The 21,640-nt window shown below is 38.7% G+C and overlaps 2 protein-coding genes across 2 annotated transcripts; one reads left to right on the top strand and one right to left on the bottom strand.

The window, feature by feature from the left end:
* Nucleotides 1–1,341: 1,341 nt before the first annotated feature.
* Nucleotides 1,342–10,816, top strand: vtna (vitronectin a). Its single transcript, XM_007260880.4, has 8 exons — nucleotides 1,342–1,451; nucleotides 3,761–3,880; nucleotides 6,468–7,130; nucleotides 8,142–8,281; nucleotides 8,445–8,601; nucleotides 8,695–8,847; nucleotides 9,969–10,427; nucleotides 10,549–10,816. Exons 1-8 carry the CDS (start codon nucleotides 1,394–1,396, stop codon nucleotides 10,668–10,670), a joined length of 1,872 nt encoding a protein of 623 aa, XP_007260942.3. The 5' UTR covers nucleotides 1,342–1,393; the 3' UTR covers nucleotides 10,671–10,816.
* scarf1 (scavenger receptor class F, member 1) lies at nucleotides 10,720–21,486 on the bottom strand. The gene is made up of 11 exons (XM_007260879.4): nucleotides 21,219–21,486; nucleotides 19,783–19,841; nucleotides 19,571–19,672; nucleotides 18,310–18,841; nucleotides 17,198–17,416; nucleotides 15,952–16,080; nucleotides 15,762–15,865; nucleotides 15,555–15,663; nucleotides 14,848–14,972; nucleotides 14,368–14,496; nucleotides 10,720–13,359 (listed from the first exon to the last, which is right to left on the bottom strand). Exons 1-11 carry the CDS (start codon nucleotides 21,326–21,328, stop codon nucleotides 12,311–12,313), a joined length of 2,667 nt encoding a protein of 888 aa, XP_007260941.3. The 5' UTR covers nucleotides 21,329–21,486; the 3' UTR covers nucleotides 10,720–12,310.
* Nucleotides 21,487–21,640: the final 154 nt, after the last annotated feature.

Below are 21,640 nucleotides of genomic sequence, written 5' to 3'. Positions count from 1 at the left end.
AACTTAATGAATTATGGTAGAAGTATTTAATAAAACAAATTAAATTACATTAAATTAGCATGTTTTATTACCCAAGTTGCCAGGTGTTCCAATATAGCAGAGCCTGTTGATGGAAAGCCTATCCACTACCTGTTTCCTCGTTATTTCACCACTACACCGCTAGATGGAGCCCGCGACTGATCCCTCAATTAATGGGGGTCAAAGCTGAACGCCTAAAACTTAAATTAAAAATAGTAGTAAACTACCTCTGCTAAATATTCCTTTTATTTTAGAAAGTAGGACAAAATATTTTGCAAAATAAGATCACTGCTACTGACTGTATATGTTTCTAAATGTTTATAATTTTATACTGTTTATAGGTTTAAAAAAGTGTATGATAAGGTAAATTGCTCCATATGAAATGTTATTATTGTTGATTACCAAAATAAAATTAACTGAAAAACAAATATTTAACAAAATTTATTAATTTTAAGAACATAATAAATAATTACATAACAATATAATAAATAATGAAATAAACCTGCAGAATAAGTAAAATAAAGCTTAAATTATTGTGTTCCTGGTGACAGCCAGAAGTAGACCTTTAGACACCTTTCGGATTTTGCTTTCTTGAGACCAGGTTTGAGTGGGTCCGCCATAAAACATCACAATAACCCAGAAGGGATTCCTCATTAAAGAAAATTGGTGAATAATACATTTTGAGATGTCTTCATTACATCGACCTCATTTAAGTCTAGTACTAATCTGTGCTAGTTTCTGTACACATAATATAAAGGAAAGGAAATGAAATGAAACGTGAAGAAGAGGCAAACAAAGTAGTTTCCCAATCATTTTTTTTGTTTTTTAAATTTCAGATTGATATTTCTGTATGATCCACTTAAAAATCAACTTAAAACATGACAACAGTATTAATATTCCAAAATAAAACAGAATTGCCACGTGTACACACCTGATTATCATGTTTTAGCATGTACCAAATGCTTTAGATTAAAACAACGACATTGTACTACATAAAAATAAACAAAGGTGTGATCAGACTTATCTGCATGGCTACATTCATTTAGCCTCTCTCTTCGCACCCTCTATTATAGGGAACAGCATGAACGTCAATTTAATTTCACACTTTTACATTTCATAATAAGTGGCTTAATGAAGCAGAATAGTTTAATGAACATTCACAGTGCTGCACGCAATGATAGAAAAATTCTAGTAGAGTTGTTGTTGAATTCTGTCTGGTGGTATCTCAGTTTAATGATTACTTGTGTTGAACGAGCAAAAGATTTGGCAACAAGTTCAAGTAAACAAAACAAGGTGAGTGACATCAGAGTCCACTGATCTGGAGGCCTCACTGCCCCTCCATCTCCAGTGCTCTCAGTAACTCTCTCTGACAGACATGAAGCTGGAGCTGCAACTGCTGCTAGCACTGCTAGCCACCGCCTGGACTGCAAAGGGTATGAAAGACTTTATATGTTAGTTGATTATGAAAATTCTGAAAATTGTCAAGGGTGTGGTTAAAGCCTCAAATCAGTAAGAGTGCTAATGTCAGACATGGCAAGAAACGCTATTTAGATTTTTTTTTTTGCTACATTGAATGGAGTAATGGCAGTCAAAAGGCAAGGGTTAGTGATGATGCTGTAAACATTTGAAAATTGAATTGCAAAGGAAAAAGTCAGAACATCTGAAGGTGGGTCATGTAGCAAGACAATGACCCTAGGCAAAAATCATTCTACCAAAGAATGGTTCAAGAGGAATACAGCTAATGTTTTGGAATGACAAAGTCAAAGTTTTGACCTCAGTCCAATCGAAATGTTGTGGAATGACCTGAAGTTAATGTTGGGGGGCACACCAGATAGAAGATTCACAGGCTTTTGCCACTCAAAAATATATAATACTTGATCATTTATTCAATAAATAAATAACCAAGTATAATACTTTTGTCTCATTTGTTAAATTGGGTTCTCTTAATCTACATTTAGGACTTGTGTGAAAATCTAAAGACATTTTAGGTCGTAATTATGGAGAAATATAGTAAATTCACAAACAAGCACCAGTGTACCTAATGATTTATAGCCTGTATTTTCCCCCATTTATTCACAATAATGATACACATGTAAGCCATTTGAAATTACACTATTAAAATAGTTTAGTACTCTGAACTCACTTAAATTCCAATGGCTTTAAGATTTAATGTTTGAGATGCTTTTACATTTGGAAAGTGTGCAGTATAAAAAAGAAGAGACAATGGAATCCCATATACAGTTTATTTAAAACACACACAGAATATGGGTAAAATACTGACACATAAAAACTACAACAATATTATCTTACCTCAGTCAGTAATAAGAGAATATGACCTGTGGGAAAGCAGTTCTTTTCAGTGTAAATAGTCCAGTCTATGCCTTGAGCAGGCTGCCACAGCTTCCTCTCAAAAGATGATATCCAGTGGAGTGTGTGGCTGCCATCTGTGAAAATAAATAATACAAAGAAATTATTTTTTCATCATGTTAAACTTTTTTAAAGTACCTCACCACAGAATGTGCCATTTAGTAATTAAAGCAGCCACACCTTACACCTGCATTACAATACCCACACCACACCAACCTTAATTAATCACTTTTATTTAACACACTACTTCCACATTTTAGCACCAAGGCACACAATTAAAAAAATCTTTCATTTATACCTGATGAAAGCAATGAAGAAGTGATAAGTTGACTAGCTATTTTGTTTAAATTGCTACCAAGGTTGGTACATTCCACATTTCAGCTAGTCCGAATTATTAATGCATTCAAAACATGCAGAATACTGTATTTACGATATGAACACACAACGTCATATAAATGCAAAGGATACATTTACTGGCCAGGGAGCTGGGATTCCCCCACTGTTTAATTGTTTGGCTGTATTGAGCGTTTTGTTTGTGTTTTGTTTAAGTGAATTGGTTTCAGCACACATTGTTCTAAATTTACACCATGAACAGGAGTTTCTCTCCTGTAGGTTAGCTGAATTAGCTGAGCTGAGCTAAAGTAACCGGCTAGTGTTAGCTAGCAGTTAGCGTTAGCTAGCCAGTAAAGTAGCCCGTTAGCGTTAGCTTGCCAGTTAGCTTGCTGCTTAGCGTTAGCTAGTCGGTTTGCGTTAGCTAGCAGGCAATATAGCCCGTTAGCGTTAGGTTGCCGTTTAGCGTTAGCTAGCTGTTAGCGTTAGCTAGCCGATAATTTAGTCCGTTAGCGTTAGTTTGCCGGTTAGCGTTAGCTAGCTGTTAGTGTTAGCTAGCCGGTAATCTAGCCCGTTAGCGTAAACTTTCCTGTTAGCTTTAGCTAGCACAGAGGCTACTAGACACTAAAATTCCGTCTAACACAGAAGCTCCACTGCTCATTACTAAAGCCAGTCGGATCCAGTCTGGATCCAGTAGAAGCTGAAGTGAAGCCGTTCTCTGCAGCTCTGTCTGAAACTCTGCAGGTTCTGGGGAACGGAGTTTCTCAGCTCCTCTGCTGTGTGTCAGTAGGATGGTGAAATGGACACTAGGGGGAGCTCTAATAACTTCACTGCAGAACAGCACAAAGTGCTGCCCATAGCAGAGCCTGAAGCATTCATTAAAAAATCGGCCTTGTGGGCAAAGATATCGGCCGATGCCGATTATCTAAAAAATGGGCATAATCGGCCGGCCGGTATATCGGTCGATCACTATTTAGGATATTAATTTGGGTTTTTCTATATTTTTACACTAATGTTCTCTCTTTCTGTGTCTTTTGCCTGTCAGAGTCTTGTATGGAACGATGTGAAAATGGCTTTGATGCGACAAAATCATGCCAGTGTGACTCGATGTGCACATACTACCGGAGCTGCTGCAGTGATTATGAGTCTCTGTGCCACATTTTGGGTAAGAGTTGATAATTAGGGTTCAAGCACCGAAGGTGCGTAGAACCCTATTGTTTTTGCTAAGATTTTTCTTCTTCTTCTTATTATTATTATTATTCTTTTTCTCCTGAAAAAACAGTTGTGCAGCCTAAACCGTAAGTCATAGAGAAATGAAACTTGGTAGGTAGATGTAGGATCAGTGCATCTCGGTGGACAACAAAAATGGCACCGATTGGTCAAGTGGTGGCGCTATAAACAAGGAAATTCATTTTTCACAATTTTCTCAATAACTCAAAAACCATAAGACCTACATTCAAAATTCTTTTTTTGATGGATTCCTTGGGTCAATACCAACAACTTTCCAATTTCGACCATGCACTTCCGTCTATATAGATTTTTTGCTAATTTGCATAATATGCAAAACCTACTTTTGCAAAGTAGTCCTAGGAATTTTGACCAATCCTGGCATGTTTGGTATCAAAACACTCGTGAGAGCATGCGCTTCAATATTCATTAAGAAAAAGTTGAAATATGTAAACAATATGGCCGCCATATGCAAATTAGTCCTTCCGGATATATGCCCCATTCACTTCAAGAGGTAAATTTGGAGCACTGTTTCTCAGCAACCGTGCAACCTAGCAAGTTGAAACTTTGCATGCAGAATCTATCATACAGCCTCTAAAGGATGTTCAAAGGGCAACTTAATCAATCAACATGGCTGAACACCATCAGCCAATCAGCATTCAGCAGACATTTTGGCAGGCTGAATGTTGCCCAATCTGGATGATATTTGGCAGTTATGTTCAGGTGGAGACACTGTAGTGACCTGCAAAGTGCTGAAACAATCCGCCCACTGGGGGGCGCTGTTCCAAAAAAACGAGTATATGTCAATCATGCTGTACTATTTTGACATCTAATTGTTTTTGCCATATTTAGTACAGTGGCTCTGACAAATTTCTCAATACAACTAAGTGCTTTGTTCATTCATAATTGCTAATTGTTTGTAAATAGCTATATTGAAACTACTCTCTGGATATTTGGCCTATCACCTCCATTTCAGTCTTGCTGCACACTGTAGAGTCTCTAGGTAAATGTTCATTAAAAACATTTGTGAAAATTTCACATACAATACTCTCCAGGCATCAAGCAATCTGTGCGTCCTTGGAATTTCTAACCTAAATTGCTGTAACTCTGCAGTATTTGCTGTAATCTCACAATGTTAAAGACCTCTGTACAATATCACTCTGATGAAGCGCCATTTAATACAGAACTAGATTAAGAATAACTTGACATTACATGTCATATCAGAACATTCACTCCTTTGTGCCTCTTCTCAACATTAATAACAGGTGAAAGACTTTTGATCATTTTAAATGTGACAGAATGTCTCCAATTGTGTTAGACCTTCTTACACATCACCATCCTATGCTCTAGTAGGCACCATTGTGCTAGTTGGTGCTTGATGAAGCGCCATTTAATTCAGAACTAGATTTATAATAACTTCGTAATTACATGTCATATCAGAACATTCACTCCTTTGTGTTAATTTAAACTTGTTTGGTCAAACATTTCAGCTTGTTCTGCAAAGGTTCAAAGGTCAATCTGAATACCACTTTGTGAACATTCTGGTTGAAGCCACCTGATCAATACTGTGGTGTATTAAAATGGTAAAACACTGTATTCCATATGAAAATCTATTAAGGAGTCTGTCTGTGCAAAAGAGAATGCTGGGTCATTGGGTTTGCCTGGACTGAGGGTCCTGAGAGATGTTGGAATGTGGGCTAAGAGCCAAGAACACCCCACATCTGTTTCCTACTTTTACTTTGCCTGAAACATATACATGTCCTTTTATGGTAAAGAAATGTGATATGCTGTGGTCTGAGGTATAAAAGCCCTTGAACGCAAAGGGAAAAAGGAGAGAGAGCTATGGATCAGATTGGGGAAACCTCTCTCCAAGCAAAACCGGTTTGCTTGTTAATGATGCTGTTATCTTTTGTACTAATTATTCTTTTTTCTGTAATAAATTTTCTTATATACAAAGAACAGTATCAGCGAAGACTTATTTCATGCATCTACATGGCATCACAGCTCAAGATACTACAATACCAATAACATGTAGACACCTTTTGACTAGTTCTAACTCACTTAATGAATATCCTACAAAGTTCACTAGATTTACATGTGAATTTAAGCACTGATCAGGTTGAAAGGCCTCTGCTCAACATTAATAACAGGTGAAAAACTTGATAATTTCTAAATGTGACAGGGCATCTCCAATCATATTAGACCTTCTTACACATCACCATTCAATGCTCCAGTAGGCACCATTCTGCAAGTTGGTGCTTGAACCCGATGATTGCCGCTTGCGGCTATATTTTACTTTATTTCTACACACACAGAGAACCTATAGTTATTTTTAGGGTTTAAGGATTTTTAAAGAGATAAGCTCATAAACACCAATCATTATCTTAATGATTATCTTATGAATTGTCTCAGTTTAGTGTAAAAAAAAATGGAGAAAGGTAATTGTAATAGAAAAGATACATGTAGAGATATGTAGTAAGTAGTCATCTTCTAAAGGAACTTTTACTGTTCATCTGGATTCACAGCCCGTGGAGACACTTTCCCATCTTTTCCTGAAGATGAAGAGAACAGCACAATGGTGCCACCTACACTGGAGAGAACTGTACCACCCCCACCACTGAGAACTCTGCCACAATCCCCATTAAGAACTCTACATTATTCACCACAAGGAACTGTGCCACCCCCACCATTTACAACTGTACCACCACCACTAAGAACTAAACAACCCCCACCGCTGAGAACACTCCAATATACACCAATAAGAACTGTACCAACACCAACGCTAAAAACTGAACTACCCCCACCGATGAGAACTGAACTACCCCCACCAATGAGAACTGAACTACCCCCACCGATGAGAACTGAACTACCCCCACCGATGAGAACTGAACTACCCCCACCGATGAGAACTGAACTACCCCCACCGATGAGAACTGAACTACCCCCACCGATGAGAACTGAACTACCCCCACCAATGAGAACTGAACTACCCCCACCGATGAGAACTGAACTACCCTCACCGATGAGAACTGTACCAGCTCCCCCGCAGAGGACTGTGGTACCTTCGCCACCGGGTGATGAGAACACTACGACACCGCCAGCTCCAGACCCTGATGCTGAGATATGCAGTGGAAGGCCATTCGATTCATTCATGCAGCTCAAAAATGGCTCTGTCTATGCCTTTAGGGGTGAGTGATAAAACACAATGCATGGCTTAAATTCTTCTACCAGTTCTACACACAACATATTTTAAGCATTACTTTAATGACTCCCAGTGTAGACTCCACAATATAAAAGTGCCAACATGTTATATATTAAAAGCTATTCATAGCAGAACAACATAAAAAGATTTATAAAAAATCATATAATTGAAGTTAAAAGTTTACACTATTGCCCGATAATCATACTAGGTCATGCTCCTTTCCTCCTTTCATTCTGAGTGTGTTGACTGCCTACTGATGCTGCATTAAGTCCTGATGTGGATTATATGTTCTGTAATAACTCAACAAAATTAGGATGTATCATCAGATATTAAGAAAGAATTTTAAGTTTAAGCACTGGCACCTGTTTTTTAACAGAGCTTATGCTAGTATTTTCTTATTTGAGCTTTGTGCTGTCATCACGGTATTCGATGTGGGTTTTGGCCTCCAAATCTGCCCTTCATCGTTCCCCGACTCTCAACAGCTTGCATAAACTGTGCTTAAGCCATGGAAACGGGCGAGCTGCTTATATTTTTCTGCTGAACAGATAATCACTGAGCTTCAGTAAGGTTGCTAACCACAGCTGGATGTTTTAATACCACCACTAGCATAGTAGAGATCGGAATTTTGGACAATGAAATGTATATATTTTTACTGATCAGCTACAGAATAAAACTTGTCATCGCTTGCCAATGTGTTAATCTGGCAACCGTATGAGCTTCACATCTAGGGAAGGAGCGGGTGGGGCAAAAAGCCCTATCCAGTGTTTGGAAATTGTACTCCTGTAGCTATTTCACACTTTTGCACGCATTTATTACTAATTGTTCTATTGATACTACATGACTATAAAAAATCTTCACACAGTTAAAATGTTATCTAACTATTAATGTGAAGGCCAAAGACCATTTTAGAATCACAAAACATTTTTGCTTTTTAACTTTTAATTTAATACAATTGTCTAGGTTTGATATGGCTGAATGCTCAGTGTTGTGTTAACAGGGAAGTATTTCTTTGAACTGGATGATAAGTCAGTATTGCCTGGTTACCCGAAGCTTATTGAAGACATCTGGGGAATAAAAGGTCCTATTAATGCAGCATTCACTCGCATAAACTGCCAAGGGAAGACCTACATCTTCAAGGTAGATAAATGCACATTTAGTTTTTGTCTTTTTGGCCTGTCAATTTAACAGTTGTTCTTGTTGTTCTTCTTTTTACCTTTTTTGTAAAGTTGCCATTTTAATAAAATGCATAGTTCTGGTCTGATATCAACCATATGACAAGATATGTTGTCATAACAAATAGGGTAACCAGTACTGGAGGTTCGACAATGGAGTCCTGGATGAAGATTTCCCGAGGGACATCTCTGTGGGTTTTGAAAAAATACCAGATCATTTGGATGCTGCCTTTGCCATCCCTGCTCACAGCCACCACGGCAAGGAGAAGGTTTACTTTTTCAAAGGTTAGAGCTCCTCCTGAAAATATCAGTTTTCCCTTCACTCTGTTTTCTCTTCCCAAATTCATGCTCTGCTTTCTCAAAAACAAAACTCCCAAGGTGATCGTTATTACCAGTATGAGTTTAAGCACCAGCCTTCCCATGAAGAGTGCTTTCAGCTGCACAGGAGTTCCCCCTCGGCCCTCTTCAGCCGATACACCGACCTGTATTATGACGGCTGGACAGAGTACTTTAACCAGCTCTTCAGTGGATGTAAGCAACTTGCACTTTGACATTATTAAAGTGGAAATTAGGGCTGCACAATATTTTGCTTGAGCATCGTCATCACAATGTGTACACATGCAATAGTCACACTGCAATTCAAATTAAAAAACATATTAAATGTTTAATGCAATGTATCAAATCTGGACACAAAAAATAAATTACAATTTAAATTATTGCACAATATATTGCAGAGAAAAATATATTGCAATGTATATATATAAAATATAAAGCTCTGGAAAAAAATAAGAGACCACTTCAGTTTCTGAATCAGTTTCTCTGATTTTATATTTATAGGTATATGTTTGAGTAAAATAAACATTGTTGTTTTATTCTATAAACTACGGACAACATTTTTCCAAAATTCCAAATAAAAATATTGCCGTTGAGAGCATTTATTTGCAGAAAATGAGAAATAGTTAAAATAACAAAAAAGATGCAGAGCTTTCAGACCTCAAATAATGCAAAGAAAACATGTTCATATTCATAAATCAATATTTGGTGGAATAACCTAGTTTTTTAATCACAGTTTCAAGCATCTTGGCATGTTCGCCTTCACCAGTCTTACACACTGCTTTTGAATAACTTTATGCCACTCCTGGGGCAAACATTCAAGCAGTTCAGCTTGGTTTGATGGCTTGTTATCATCCATCTTCCTCTTGATTATATTCCAGAGGTTTTCAATTTGGTAAAATCAAAGAAACCCATTATTTTTAAGTGGTCTCTTATTTTTTCCCAGAGCTGTATGTCAGGGATTTTCCAATATTGTGCAGCCCTTGTTTCAAAGTGCTCAGGATTTATTTACTACATTTAACTTGATATTTAACCTATTGGTATTGCCAAGTCATTTCTTGTAATGGTTTTCTCTTGTAATGATTTGGCAATACAATCAACCATCTTCACATACTACATATTTACATGCTACATACAAAAATACAAACATAGGAATGGCAACACTTCCATTGCCCACTATAAAATTAGGCTATTATTAACATACAGTATATTTATTAGGTAATACAGTCTAGTACTTAAAAAAATGTACTGTCTTTGAAAAATTGCATTTAAACCCAAATGCAAAGCTTTAGTAAGACATATTTGCTGTTTTCTTTCAGTACCAAACCATCATGGCAGCCACCACTTCATTGATAAGGACTGGATTGGTATCAAAGCCCCAGTGGATGCTGTGCTAGCTGGAAGGTTGTATGTATCGTCTAGACCTTTACAAAGGCCCAGTAGAAGACGTCAGGATGATGATCAGCAGTGGAGCCAACAAAGGGGTCAACAGTGGGATCAGCAGTGGGGTCAACAGCGGGGTCAGCAGTGGGGCTCCAGACGCAGGCAGAACCGATCTCCTTACTGGGACACTATGGCTGAGAGGGGTATCAGCATTGGGCAGGAGTTTGCTCAGAGGTACGGACAGGAGCACTGGAGAGACCAGGACAGACGAAGGAACGATCACAGACGGCAGTATGACTATGATTATGACAACAGATACAACCCTACTGAGGACCTGGCTACTGACATACTGCGCAGGAGCCAGCCTTTACAGAGTGTCTACTTCTTTAAAGGAGGTACTTTATCCAGAAATCTGAATAATATCCACATTTCCTCTCATGTTAAAAATACCTAGTATGATATACATAAACTACATACAGTATGATGCCCTTATTTATCTCTCTGATTTGTTTACAGACCAGTACTACAGAGTAGATTTGAGGACCAAGCGAGTCGACCGCACCTTTCCTCCATACCCAAGACCTATTGGCAAATACTGGTTGGGCTGCCCAGACAAACCAGGAGCAGAGAAGAGATGAGTCTGCCTGTAAAACTACAGAATGATGTTGTGCTTGTATTTAGTATAATAAAAAAATACCAATCACCAATTAATGTCTATATTCAAACTTAAAAGGGATGTTTACACAGAAAAATAAATTTACAATTGTTGACCTATCCCAAATAATTGGTGTCCAATTATAGATTTCTTCTATAGTTCTGCTAAAGAAAAAGTGGACCTTTTTGGAAGGTGTGTGTCTCGTTACATTTGGCATAAATCATACTGAAAGTCAAACATGTGGTGGTAGTGTGATGGTCTGAGGCTGCTTTGCTGCTTTAGGACCTGAACAACTTGCTGTAATTGATGGAACCATGAATTCTGCTCTCTACCAGAAAATCCTGAAGAAGAATGTCCGGCCATCAGTTTGTGACCTTAAGCTCAGGCGTACTTGGGTTCTGCAGCAGGACAATGATCCAGACATATTGAGCAACTGTGTAATGATCTTCCAACTCCAGTTCAAAAATAAAAATGCTACATATGGACACCAGACTTATGGTATAAGAAAATCCCATACATTTCCAACTTTTTTTGTCAGAACATGTCTGTTCGTACTTTTGTTCATAGATGACCTACATGTAATGGGTGCAGGCTGGTCAATTCACAGGTACAGGGTAAAGGTCTCTCTAAAATCTATACTGGTTAGATCCTGTAAATATGTTCTGGAACTCTACCCTCTAAAAACACTTTAAACTACACATTTTTTGTATAGGACCACCCACATGTATGCTTTAAAATAAAAAAGAACATTTTACTTTTCAAGCAACAGACGTATGATTTTATACAGCATGTTTGTCTTTGATCAATAACATCCCATACAGGTTCCGTGACATACAGCATGGTTCAAATAGAAAAAAAACTTTTTACTGTCGAGAGCTGCCAGAGCTTAAATTCATAATGTTTCCTTAATATCTGTGGATACATCCTGATCATATTATGAGTTTCTACAGGCATTTTATAATCCTTAATGGTCCTTTATATTAGTTTAAAAAGACAATTAATAATCTACCTTATGTGACCTATTTACACGTGTTATGGCATGTCTTTTCTTATGCCATATTCTTCTTTGGTATTCTCATTATTTCCTAAAAAAGCATTAGCACCAGCAACTGGAATGACAACTAATGAATATTCCAGTTTAAAGTATGAGGATTTAAAAAGACATTTAAAGTACACAGAAAAAAAGGAAAATGTATTTGTAAACAAATTTCAACAACCCATTGATAAAAATTCTTAAAATTTCATGAGTAGATAAACTGGGAGGTACACATGGTATTGGGAAACTTTGGGAAAATTGTTTTACATCATAATTAGGTGGATAATTGTGTATTTGCTATAAAAAAATGATGAAGATGTAGTTTAATCAATGTAAAAAAAACAGTATTCTAACCTAAAAAACGAATAAACTGTCTCTCTTAAAATGTGAAGTTACTTAAACTTAACTTAAACATCAAATAGAAAGTTAGTTGATCAGTAATCCTTTGCTTTACTACTTAAATTGTAGTTAAATTACTATTCACAGTTCAATAAATGTTCAATAAACCTGAAGGGAGCCAGATTACTGACGTTTTTAAAAGTTAAAACTCCATTAATTTTCAGTGATGGTAAAGAATCTAACCTCCCTCAAGAAGGATATATATACACATTCTCGTAATTGGGTCCGTCCTCCTGCACTGCCAGAGTCTCATTAATAATGACCTCTGATTGAGTGGAGGCCTCTTCAGATGGAGCCACTGTCTCATAACCTGCATCTAACTGTGTGTCTTGTTCAGAAGTTGCACTTGGGTCCGTGCTCACCCGTGACTCTCGCAAGGGGCTTTCAGGAACACTCATGAGACTGGAGGACAGGGGCCTCTTGGTGGCGCTGTTCTCACGTGGGGTTTCTGTTTCCCCCGCTGAGTTGCGTTTCTTGCGACTGGGCTTTTTCATGACCACCTCAGATGTGCTTCCCCCGGCAGCCTGCTCCCAAACACTGGCCCGTGCCCCTAGTTTCCTGCGAGGGGGTTTTGTCACGGCTGGGTTTTTACCTTTAGGCCGGTTTGCTTCCTCACGTTGTCTTTGGAGACTACCTAGTCTGCGTAGCATGGCCTGCACTGGCCCTTCAGAACTGCTCTCTGACTTTACGACATGAGCAGCCTTGCCTACAGTCATGTAGACAGTGGTCACTTTATCTGCCTCTTTATCTGCCTCCTGGCCATCAGAGGAGGCCTGTGGCTGGAGGTGTTTCTTGGTGTTGGAGAGGGTGCGCCGTCTGCTGCCCGGAACAGTCAGATGAGTCCTTAAGGCTGGCTCTGTTTCCGAAGCCTCAGGTGGTAAACCAGACTCTTGGTCCTCTGTAGATGCATTACCCTCATCTGTGCCCTCTTCCTTCTCTCCTTCCACCTGCCCTTGGTTTCCCCCCTGCAGCGCAGAGAGCATCAGCACTCCCCAGGGGGATTTAGGCTTCCGTGCATTAGCAGGCAGCTCCTGGCCTGAGCCTCGCCGCTCCTTAGGGCTGAACTTGGTGCCCTCAGCGAAGGAGACGGAAGGCCGCTTGGACTTGGCGATGCTGGAGGTGCGGGGAATGCCAAACGCCAGAGACATGTCCTCAGTGCTGAACGCAGACGGGTCAGGAAAGACGTTGCACTTCGAGCTCAGCTCCTGGAACTCACCTCCAGCCACAGCTGGGATGTCTGTTAGCAGAAGAGAAACAGATTTGGATTTAAATTTTTAGCAAAAACTTGAAAAACAACCCTGTATTTCCAAACTGAGTTGTTGAGTTGTTGGTGCACTAGCCCAACTAAAATATTGGAGATGTTCACTCATATGAAAACAAACAGACAATATGATTGTCAGCAAAAATGATTGCGGTCATGTCCATATGTTGTACAATAAAGTACAGTAAAGCAAGTATCATTATTAGGATATTGCAATATCAAAATATTGATATTGCAATTAATTACATAGTTTTCATTTGCAATGCATTATTAATATGTGGTGTCAAATATCAATATTTGTATTGAAACGCAGGCACTCTGAATTTCTCTAAAACTCCCACTAACCCATTTGACATTATTCCATGTGCTTGTGCTAACATGCAGTAAAAAAAATTGCTTGTCGAATTCTGTGAAACTGACACCCATTAATCCATAATTCCTGGTATTTGCCTATTTAGAAGTATTTATCCTCTTTGGTATCACAGATGAAAATTCATGGAGAATTGTCTTGTGATATATTTAGTATCACAGGATCACAGTATCGCAATAATACTGTTATTAACGACAGCAATATTATCCTTTGATACTCAGTCATTTTGTGTGCTACTAACTAAGATATATCACAATATGTTGCAATACTGTAAACAATATGATATATTGCAATTGTTTCAATTGTTATAATTATAAAAGCACAATTATAAAATCAGAAAAAAGTCAGAACAGTGGATAGATCTAACAAAACTGCTATTTCATGGTCACGGTTAATTCACAAAACAAAATGAACCACTTCTGACACCAATCTTTACAGCTAAGCAAATAATTAAGTTTCGATAATGAATTTTTAAAAATAAATACAGTATTACAAAACAAAATGTTGCAATACTTCGATATATCGATATTTACTTACACCCCATAAGTATGTGAGTAGCTAGTTTACTCAAGACAATCAAGAGAGAAAAAAAGAGAGAGACAGAGAGAGAGCACCTTCTCTGGGTGGGAGACAGTACAGTGCCTCTCCATCCTCATCAGTCTCAAAGGAGTCAGTGACCCAGCCAGAGGAAGGAGGCTCAATAAAGCTGTGGTTAAAGGTGAGCTCCGGATCATGATGAGACACTGAGGAAATAACACAGAACATCACTTGCCACCACTTTATCATACAGTAAGTCATAAAGATGATAATATATATAAGAATATAGTATACCCCAGCTATATAAATACATATTTTGTACCGTTCTAAATGGGGTTTTAATACAAAATATGTGTAATAATAATTGACATTAATTCTGCACATCTTTCTCCAACCAAATTGATTTTCCATCGTTAAAAAATCCACAATTTCACAAGTTTAAAAAGCAGTCCATTGATTTAACATTGTATCAATGGCCAGCAAACATTAGTTAACGTCATAACTCTTGAACATAAAGTTTGGCATCACAAGTGTTACTTTTTTTAAAAGCATCTGACCTGTAACCCTGGGCAGCCCAGAGGACCAGAAGGTGAGGCACGGCATGGCTGCGCTCATGTTAGCTAGCACTGTGTAGACATGATGCTTCATGCGGCCGGTCGTGCTCCCATCCCCTACTGCCACCCTGTGGATCAGACAAAACAAGACCAAAATCATATGCTGCTCTACAGAACAAACAACATATTATGCTGCTAAAAATATACAGCTCTGGAAATAAATAAGAGACCACATAAAAATGATGAGTTTCTTTGATTTTACCAAATTGAAAACATCTGGAATAAAATCAAGTGAAAGATGGATAAGGCCATCAAACCAAGCTGAACTGCTGAAATTTTTGCACCAGGAGTGGCATAAAGTTATCCAAAAGCAGTGTGTAAGACTGGTGGAGGAGAACATGCCAAGATATTTGAAAACTGTGATTAAAAACCAGGGTATTCCACCAAATATTGATTTCTATACTTTTAAAACTTTATGAATATGATGTTTTCTTTGCATTATTTGAGGTCTAAAAGCTTTGCATCTTTACAGCCATTTCTCATTTTCTGCAAATAAATGCTCTAAATGACAATGTTTATTTTGTCAAGCATATATCTAAAAATAGCAAAATCAGAGAAACTGATTCAGGAACTGAAGTGGTCTCTTTTTTCCAGAGCTGTATATGTACAATGAAATGTTATACTGTATTGATCTGTATTAGAAATCTCACCTGTGCTTTCCATCAGCTGGACTTCCACAACAGCAACAACAGAACAGTAAAGCGAGGATAATAAGCAGCAGCGGAATCAGAAGCCCTGTGAGAAGTGCTGCACGACTGCCTGGTAGACAGATATACCAAAATACACATTTTACGTGATTTAGGTAATTTGTTTAAATTGTGTAAAAAGCGTATTATAAAAGGTCCTTATGCACATACTGTATGGACAGGCACCGGTTGCAGGATGGCACACATCATCTCCACAATCACAAGCCAAGGAACAGTTTATTCCATACAGGCGATCAGGACAAGAACTGTTGCACCTGCAATGAATACAGATTTGTAAAATAAATGAAAAAAAAAATTGTGAAAGCAGACACACTTTCAATTCCTCCTTACAAAAACCTACCTCACACCCTGAAAGCCAGAGTGGCAGACACAATTTCCTGTCACGTGGTCACAGCGGCCGTGATAGCAGGGACTGCAGAGGAAGCGACAACTGTCCCCAAAGGTACCCTCAGGGCATGGCTGGCTACACCTGGAAGAAAAAGAACAGAGCAGAAAGTCAAGACTGCAGAGAACTATGCAGCAGCAGTTCCAGTATTACATTTTATAGCACAAACCTCGAGTGTATTATTGCAATTACACCATAATTCCATTATCACTGTTTACTGAAATAGGATGAGAAAAATTTTATTTGTTTGGTTATAAACACTCCGTGATAAAATAGTTCCATTCCTGCATGTAGCTGCGCTGTTCAACTGGTTAGCGCTGCACCGTTGCTATGTTACCTGTATGTGTATGGAGAGCTTTGGTTAAAGTGCATTACTGGCTGATAACGGCACTCACAACCAATCACATTGTAGGGTCGGAACTAACTGTGGTTTATTACTACATACTACTACATATTTGAACCTCTATGATTAGCAGTTAGTTTGAAGGTGAAATTAAAGTCAGGTGTTTTCATAATGTGACCCCATTTTAAGAACTCAGCTTTAAGAAGGTTTGCTCTACACAACACATGTTTATGTTATAGGACAAACAAAGAAGATTTTTGAGGACCTCAGAAAAAGAGTTGTTGATGCTTATGAAGCTGGAAAAGGTTACACAACTATCTCAAAAGAGTTCGGACTCCACCAATCTACAATTAGACAGATTATGTACAAGTAGAGGAAATTCGAGACCAGTGTTTCCGTCCCTAGGAGTCGTCAACTAACAAACATTACTCCAAGAGCAAAGTGTGTAACAGCTAGTGAGGTCACAAAGGTCCCCAGTGTATCTTCTAAGCAACTGAAGGCCTCTCTCACACTGGATAAATTTAATGTTCATGAGTTCCCCATTATTGTGGATAGATGAGACCAAAATATAACTTTTTGGTTTAAATGAAAAGCATTATGTTTGGAAAAAGAAAAAAACATTGGATTCCAGAATAAGAACCTTATCCCATCTGTAAAACATGGTGGAAGTATCATGATTTTGGCCTGTTTTGCTGGATCTTTATATTAGAGAATTCTAAAGGAAAACATCAGGACATCTGTCCATAAACTGAATCTCAGGAAAAGGTGGTCAAACATGGGTTAAACAAATGTTTAAAGTCTAACAGTGCTGCAGTGTTTATAAGTGTATTTATAAGAGGTTCATTAGTTGTTCCATACCTTGGTCCAGTCCAGCCTGGGTCACAGTGTGAGCACTCTCCTGTTTCGATGTGGCATGGCTCTCCCCTCCTGCAGCGAGGGCACACATTCTGGCAGAGCTTGCCATAGTATCCCGGAGGGCAGGGCTGGTCGCAGAGTGTGCCGTTCCATCCTGGGGCGCAGCCATCACAAGCGCCATCCAGCTTCGAACATGGTTTACCACCCTCACATTTTCCACAGCTACAAACATAAACAGACATTTAAAGCCATGCGCAATACATAAGCATAATACATAATTATGAATTTTGAACCTAACATATTTTAATATGCTGTATTTTTTGCACTATAAGGCACACCTAAAGTCCTTTAATTTCCCAAAAAATCATCAGTAGGTCTTATAATTCGGTATGCCTTTAGTATGAATTTTACCAGTCAGGTAAGGAGCAGTAAAGCCACTGAAAGCCACTCTGCTGAGGTGCAGCGTTATAGTTCAGTTCTATAGTTTAGTTCTCCAGCACTGAGACTCAAGCCTGGAGCAGTATTAGCATAAGCTGCTAACCACGCTAAGCGCTAGCTCTTTCGCCGCTCAGAGGTGAGTATTATTGGCCTGTAGCCTGCTGCTATAGCGGGCTACGTGCCTATTAGCGGACATCCTGTTAGCAGTTAGCATCTAGCCTGTTAGCGGTTAACTATTTAGCTGTTATCTAGAATTCACTCTCAGAAACTGTTTTTTTTTCTTATTAGTACTAAGGTTAGTTAGTCAGAAACAGCTGTGCTTTCTGTGTGTATCTGCAGGGGGGGGGTAGCTTAGCAAGTAAGCTAACCTAACCACAGAACCAAATACCACAGAACAAAAATGCTGATTTATGCTCTATGTCTGTATTTGATTATTCTTTATTTTAAAAGTTACCCAGAATTTGATGGTATTGTAGCCACAAAAACACAGGACTTGCACAGCTAACACAAATCCCTGAACCCGGTAATACTGTATACTGAATAGTAATGTTTTGACACAGTATAACAAAATGATTAATAAAGCCATAATAAAATAAATAAAATGTTAATAAAACGTTAATTCTGACTAAAAAAAAAAAAAAAAAAAAACTTAATCCTGGGTCCCTTGCCCTGCTCACCTCTCTGTACAGCCTCTCCCATAGAAGCCTGCACTGCAGGTCTCGCGACAAAAGGGCCGCTTGTAGCCTGCCTCACACTGACACTCTCCTGAGTACTGTTCACAGTCTCCGTGGCTGAGGTCACAGATGCAGCGGCGGTCACAGTTCCTTCCCCACCAGCCCTTCACACACTGGCAGTCCCCTGATTGCTGCAGGCAGGGCGAGAGGTTGCAGTTGCAGGGTAGACTGCACTTTAGCCCATAGTAGCCTACTTTACAGAGGCAGCGCCCCGTGGTCTGGTCGCAGGTGGATGTGCCCTGGTGGCACTGGCAGGCCTTACTGCAGGTGGACGTCCACCAGCCCTCTTCACAGGTACAGTTTCCATATACTGGATCACAGCGCCCGTGGCGACTGCATTTACAATTGTTCTGGCACAGGTTGCCCCAGCGGGTGGGTAGGCAGGTGCACTTGCCCGTAGCAGCATCACAGTGTCCGTGAGGGTGGCACCGACAGAGCTCGCGACAGTCAGAGCCCCAGAACTCCGGTGGACAGCCTGCAAGGAATATGTGCAATAGATGAGCGAAAAAAATACTATATAGTATTTCTACATTAGGGGTCACCAACCCTGCTACTGGAGATTTTCCCTGTTCCTGTAGGTTTTGAAGACCACTGATGTATATCATATGCAGATAATATTTAGTGAATGTGCATTAAGTAAAAATGTTAATCTCCAGTCATTTGCTACAATATAAGTTTAGTTTTTTACAGCATTTTTTATGTATCTAAAATGTCAACTAATTATTAAAGCTGCATAATTTTGTGTATCTACATCAGGGTTTAAAATCTCAAAGATTTGAACTGAACTTTACATTTCATCCATGGGCCCCATAATAGAGCCCTGTGGAACTCTTTTATGTCACTTTTATGCAAATAAGCTGTCGCACGTTAGTGTTTGCTTCTGCTAAATGGCAAAACACAAACAAGCTTGTTTAACTCTGGTAGAAGCTCAAAATTAATTATTTAAAAGTATCTCCCTCATCTGCTGACTTGCCACAGATTCCTCCCTCAGACGAAGTCTGCTGGCTAATTCTGCTGTGTACTGTATGTGGTTTTAACCAGCAAACAGAAATGATGGAATGACTTCAACTGATATAGTGGGTGGGGCTCTGACAAATACAGTGGCTTAAGTGTAGAGAGAACATAGCAACCAAGCATAGGCTCTTGTAAGTATACTATATTTTTTAAATCTTGGCTTGGAAATTCTTATTGACATTTTACTCACGAGTCTTACACTGGAACCCAAAGAAGCCAGGTTTGCATCTGCATACTCCTGGAAATGCACACACCTCGTCCTGTGTGCAGGATCTCTCACCCTCACAGAGTGCTGGGGAAACATGGGAGAACTGTTATGATGCATCTTCAAGTACACAATTACAGATAAAGAATCTAATAAGATTTTATCAATCAGTGCAAATGTGCAAGAACTGTACTCACGTATAGTGCACTCTTCACCCTGCTGGGCCCATCCAGAACAACACACAAGAGAAGAGTCCCTGTGTATAAAAGAATATGAGACAATTTTTTGTGATTGATGATACACAATACACTGGCATGCCAAATGTCATTGGACATGGGAATAATAATAATATGGCCACTGACTAAAGAAAATTGCATTGATCTGTGAGATATATGTCTGATTTCAGCCAGAGGCACGAAACAATTCTAGCCGGACATTTCTTGTCCGTCACTAATCATAACGACCCACTGCACTGTCCACTGTGGGTGGTAATGCCTTGCATGACGCATTTCTGTTAAACACATAACAATGTGGGTGGGAAATAGAATGTCTCATTCATCTGTTACTCACCAACTCGAACGTCAATAATTTACATGGCATTGCCATTAGCACATTTCTCTGTGTTCTCTGTGTTGTCACAACTTGTATGGACTTTTGGCATGTCAGCATAGTTATTAAAAAATATATACCCATCATCCAGGATTGTTTTTAAAACAAAGATATTAACATATAATATGTAATAGTTCTATTACTCTAAGGTGCCCTAATGCACCAAATAAAAATACAGGAAATATCAAGTTGACATAAAAAATAACAAACCTGTTGAACCCTATAGCTTAACATGTATGCCCGACCTATATCTAATTTTCATAGTACTTACTAAATAATTCATAGTAGTAATAAAAATTAAAGCTTAAGATTATTAAATACCATTAATATATAATTAACCTAAAACTCATCTTAAGTCATACAAAGTATATTTAAAATATGTATATACAGGAAAAAATAAGGCCACTTAACAATGATGAGTTTCTTTGATTTTACTAAATTAAAAACATCTGGAATATAATCAAAAGGAAGATGAATGATAACAAGCCATCAAACCAAGCTTGAATTTTTTGCACCAGGAGTGGCATAAAGTTATCCAAAAATCTTTAAAACTGTGATTACCAGAAACCAGGGTTATTCCACCAAATATTGATTTCTGAACTACTAAAAATGTGCATTATTTAATAATTTGCATTATTTGAGGTTTGAAAGCTCTGCATCTTTTTTGTTTTTCAGCCATTTCTCATTTTCTACAAATAAATGCTCCAAATGACAATATTTTAATTTGAAATTTGGAAGAAATGCTGTCCGTAGTTTTTAGAATAAAACGCTGTTCATTTTACTCAAACATATACCTATAAAGAGCAAAATCTGATGAACTGATTCGGAAATTAAAGTGGTCTCTTAATTTTTTCCAGAGCTGTAGTATTTACATATTCAAATATTGATACTAGAACTAAGAAAGTGTGAGAAATCAGTGGTTTATATTTTACATTTTATATCATTCAAACACAAAATATATAAACATAAACACAACACAAGGTATTAAAAATTAAATAAAGATTGAATAAAGTCCCTTCAGTACCTGGGGCTGAGGCAGACATTCTTCCCTGTGGGCGAGAGCTTTTGAGCGGAGGCCAGAGAGCAGAGGAGGAGCAGTCCCAGGCAGGTCAGGACCCTCCCCAGCTGCTCCATGCCTCTATTCTCTCTGGAAGAACCAGACCACAAAGTCCCTGAGCTCCGGACCCAGTTCAGGACCAGGATAATGGTCAGTCCTGTGGGCTGTAGCCAGCACTGGCCCACTGCTCCTCTTCCTCACTCTCTGTACGTCTGCTGCGGCCCTGAAGAAAGCCAGGCTTGCCGAACCCCAGCGTTTCCTCTTGGAGTTTCCTGGGGAAGCACGGTCAGCTTCCTTCAATTCAATCAGCTGCTGGCCTTTTTAAAGACAAAACCATTGCCTAGAATTCTGGGAAGGACAGCACTTTTTAAAGCTTTGTGTGTCTGAGC

The sequence above is a fragment of the Astyanax mexicanus genome, chromosome 18 (assembly GCF_023375975.1).
Source record: "Astyanax mexicanus isolate ESR-SI-001 chromosome 18, AstMex3_surface, whole genome shotgun sequence".
Lineage (NCBI taxonomy): Eukaryota > Metazoa > Chordata > Actinopteri > Characiformes > Acestrorhamphidae > Astyanax > Astyanax mexicanus.
Note: the sequence above shows the minus strand (reverse complement) of the source record. Positions and strands in the feature narration are given on the sequence as shown.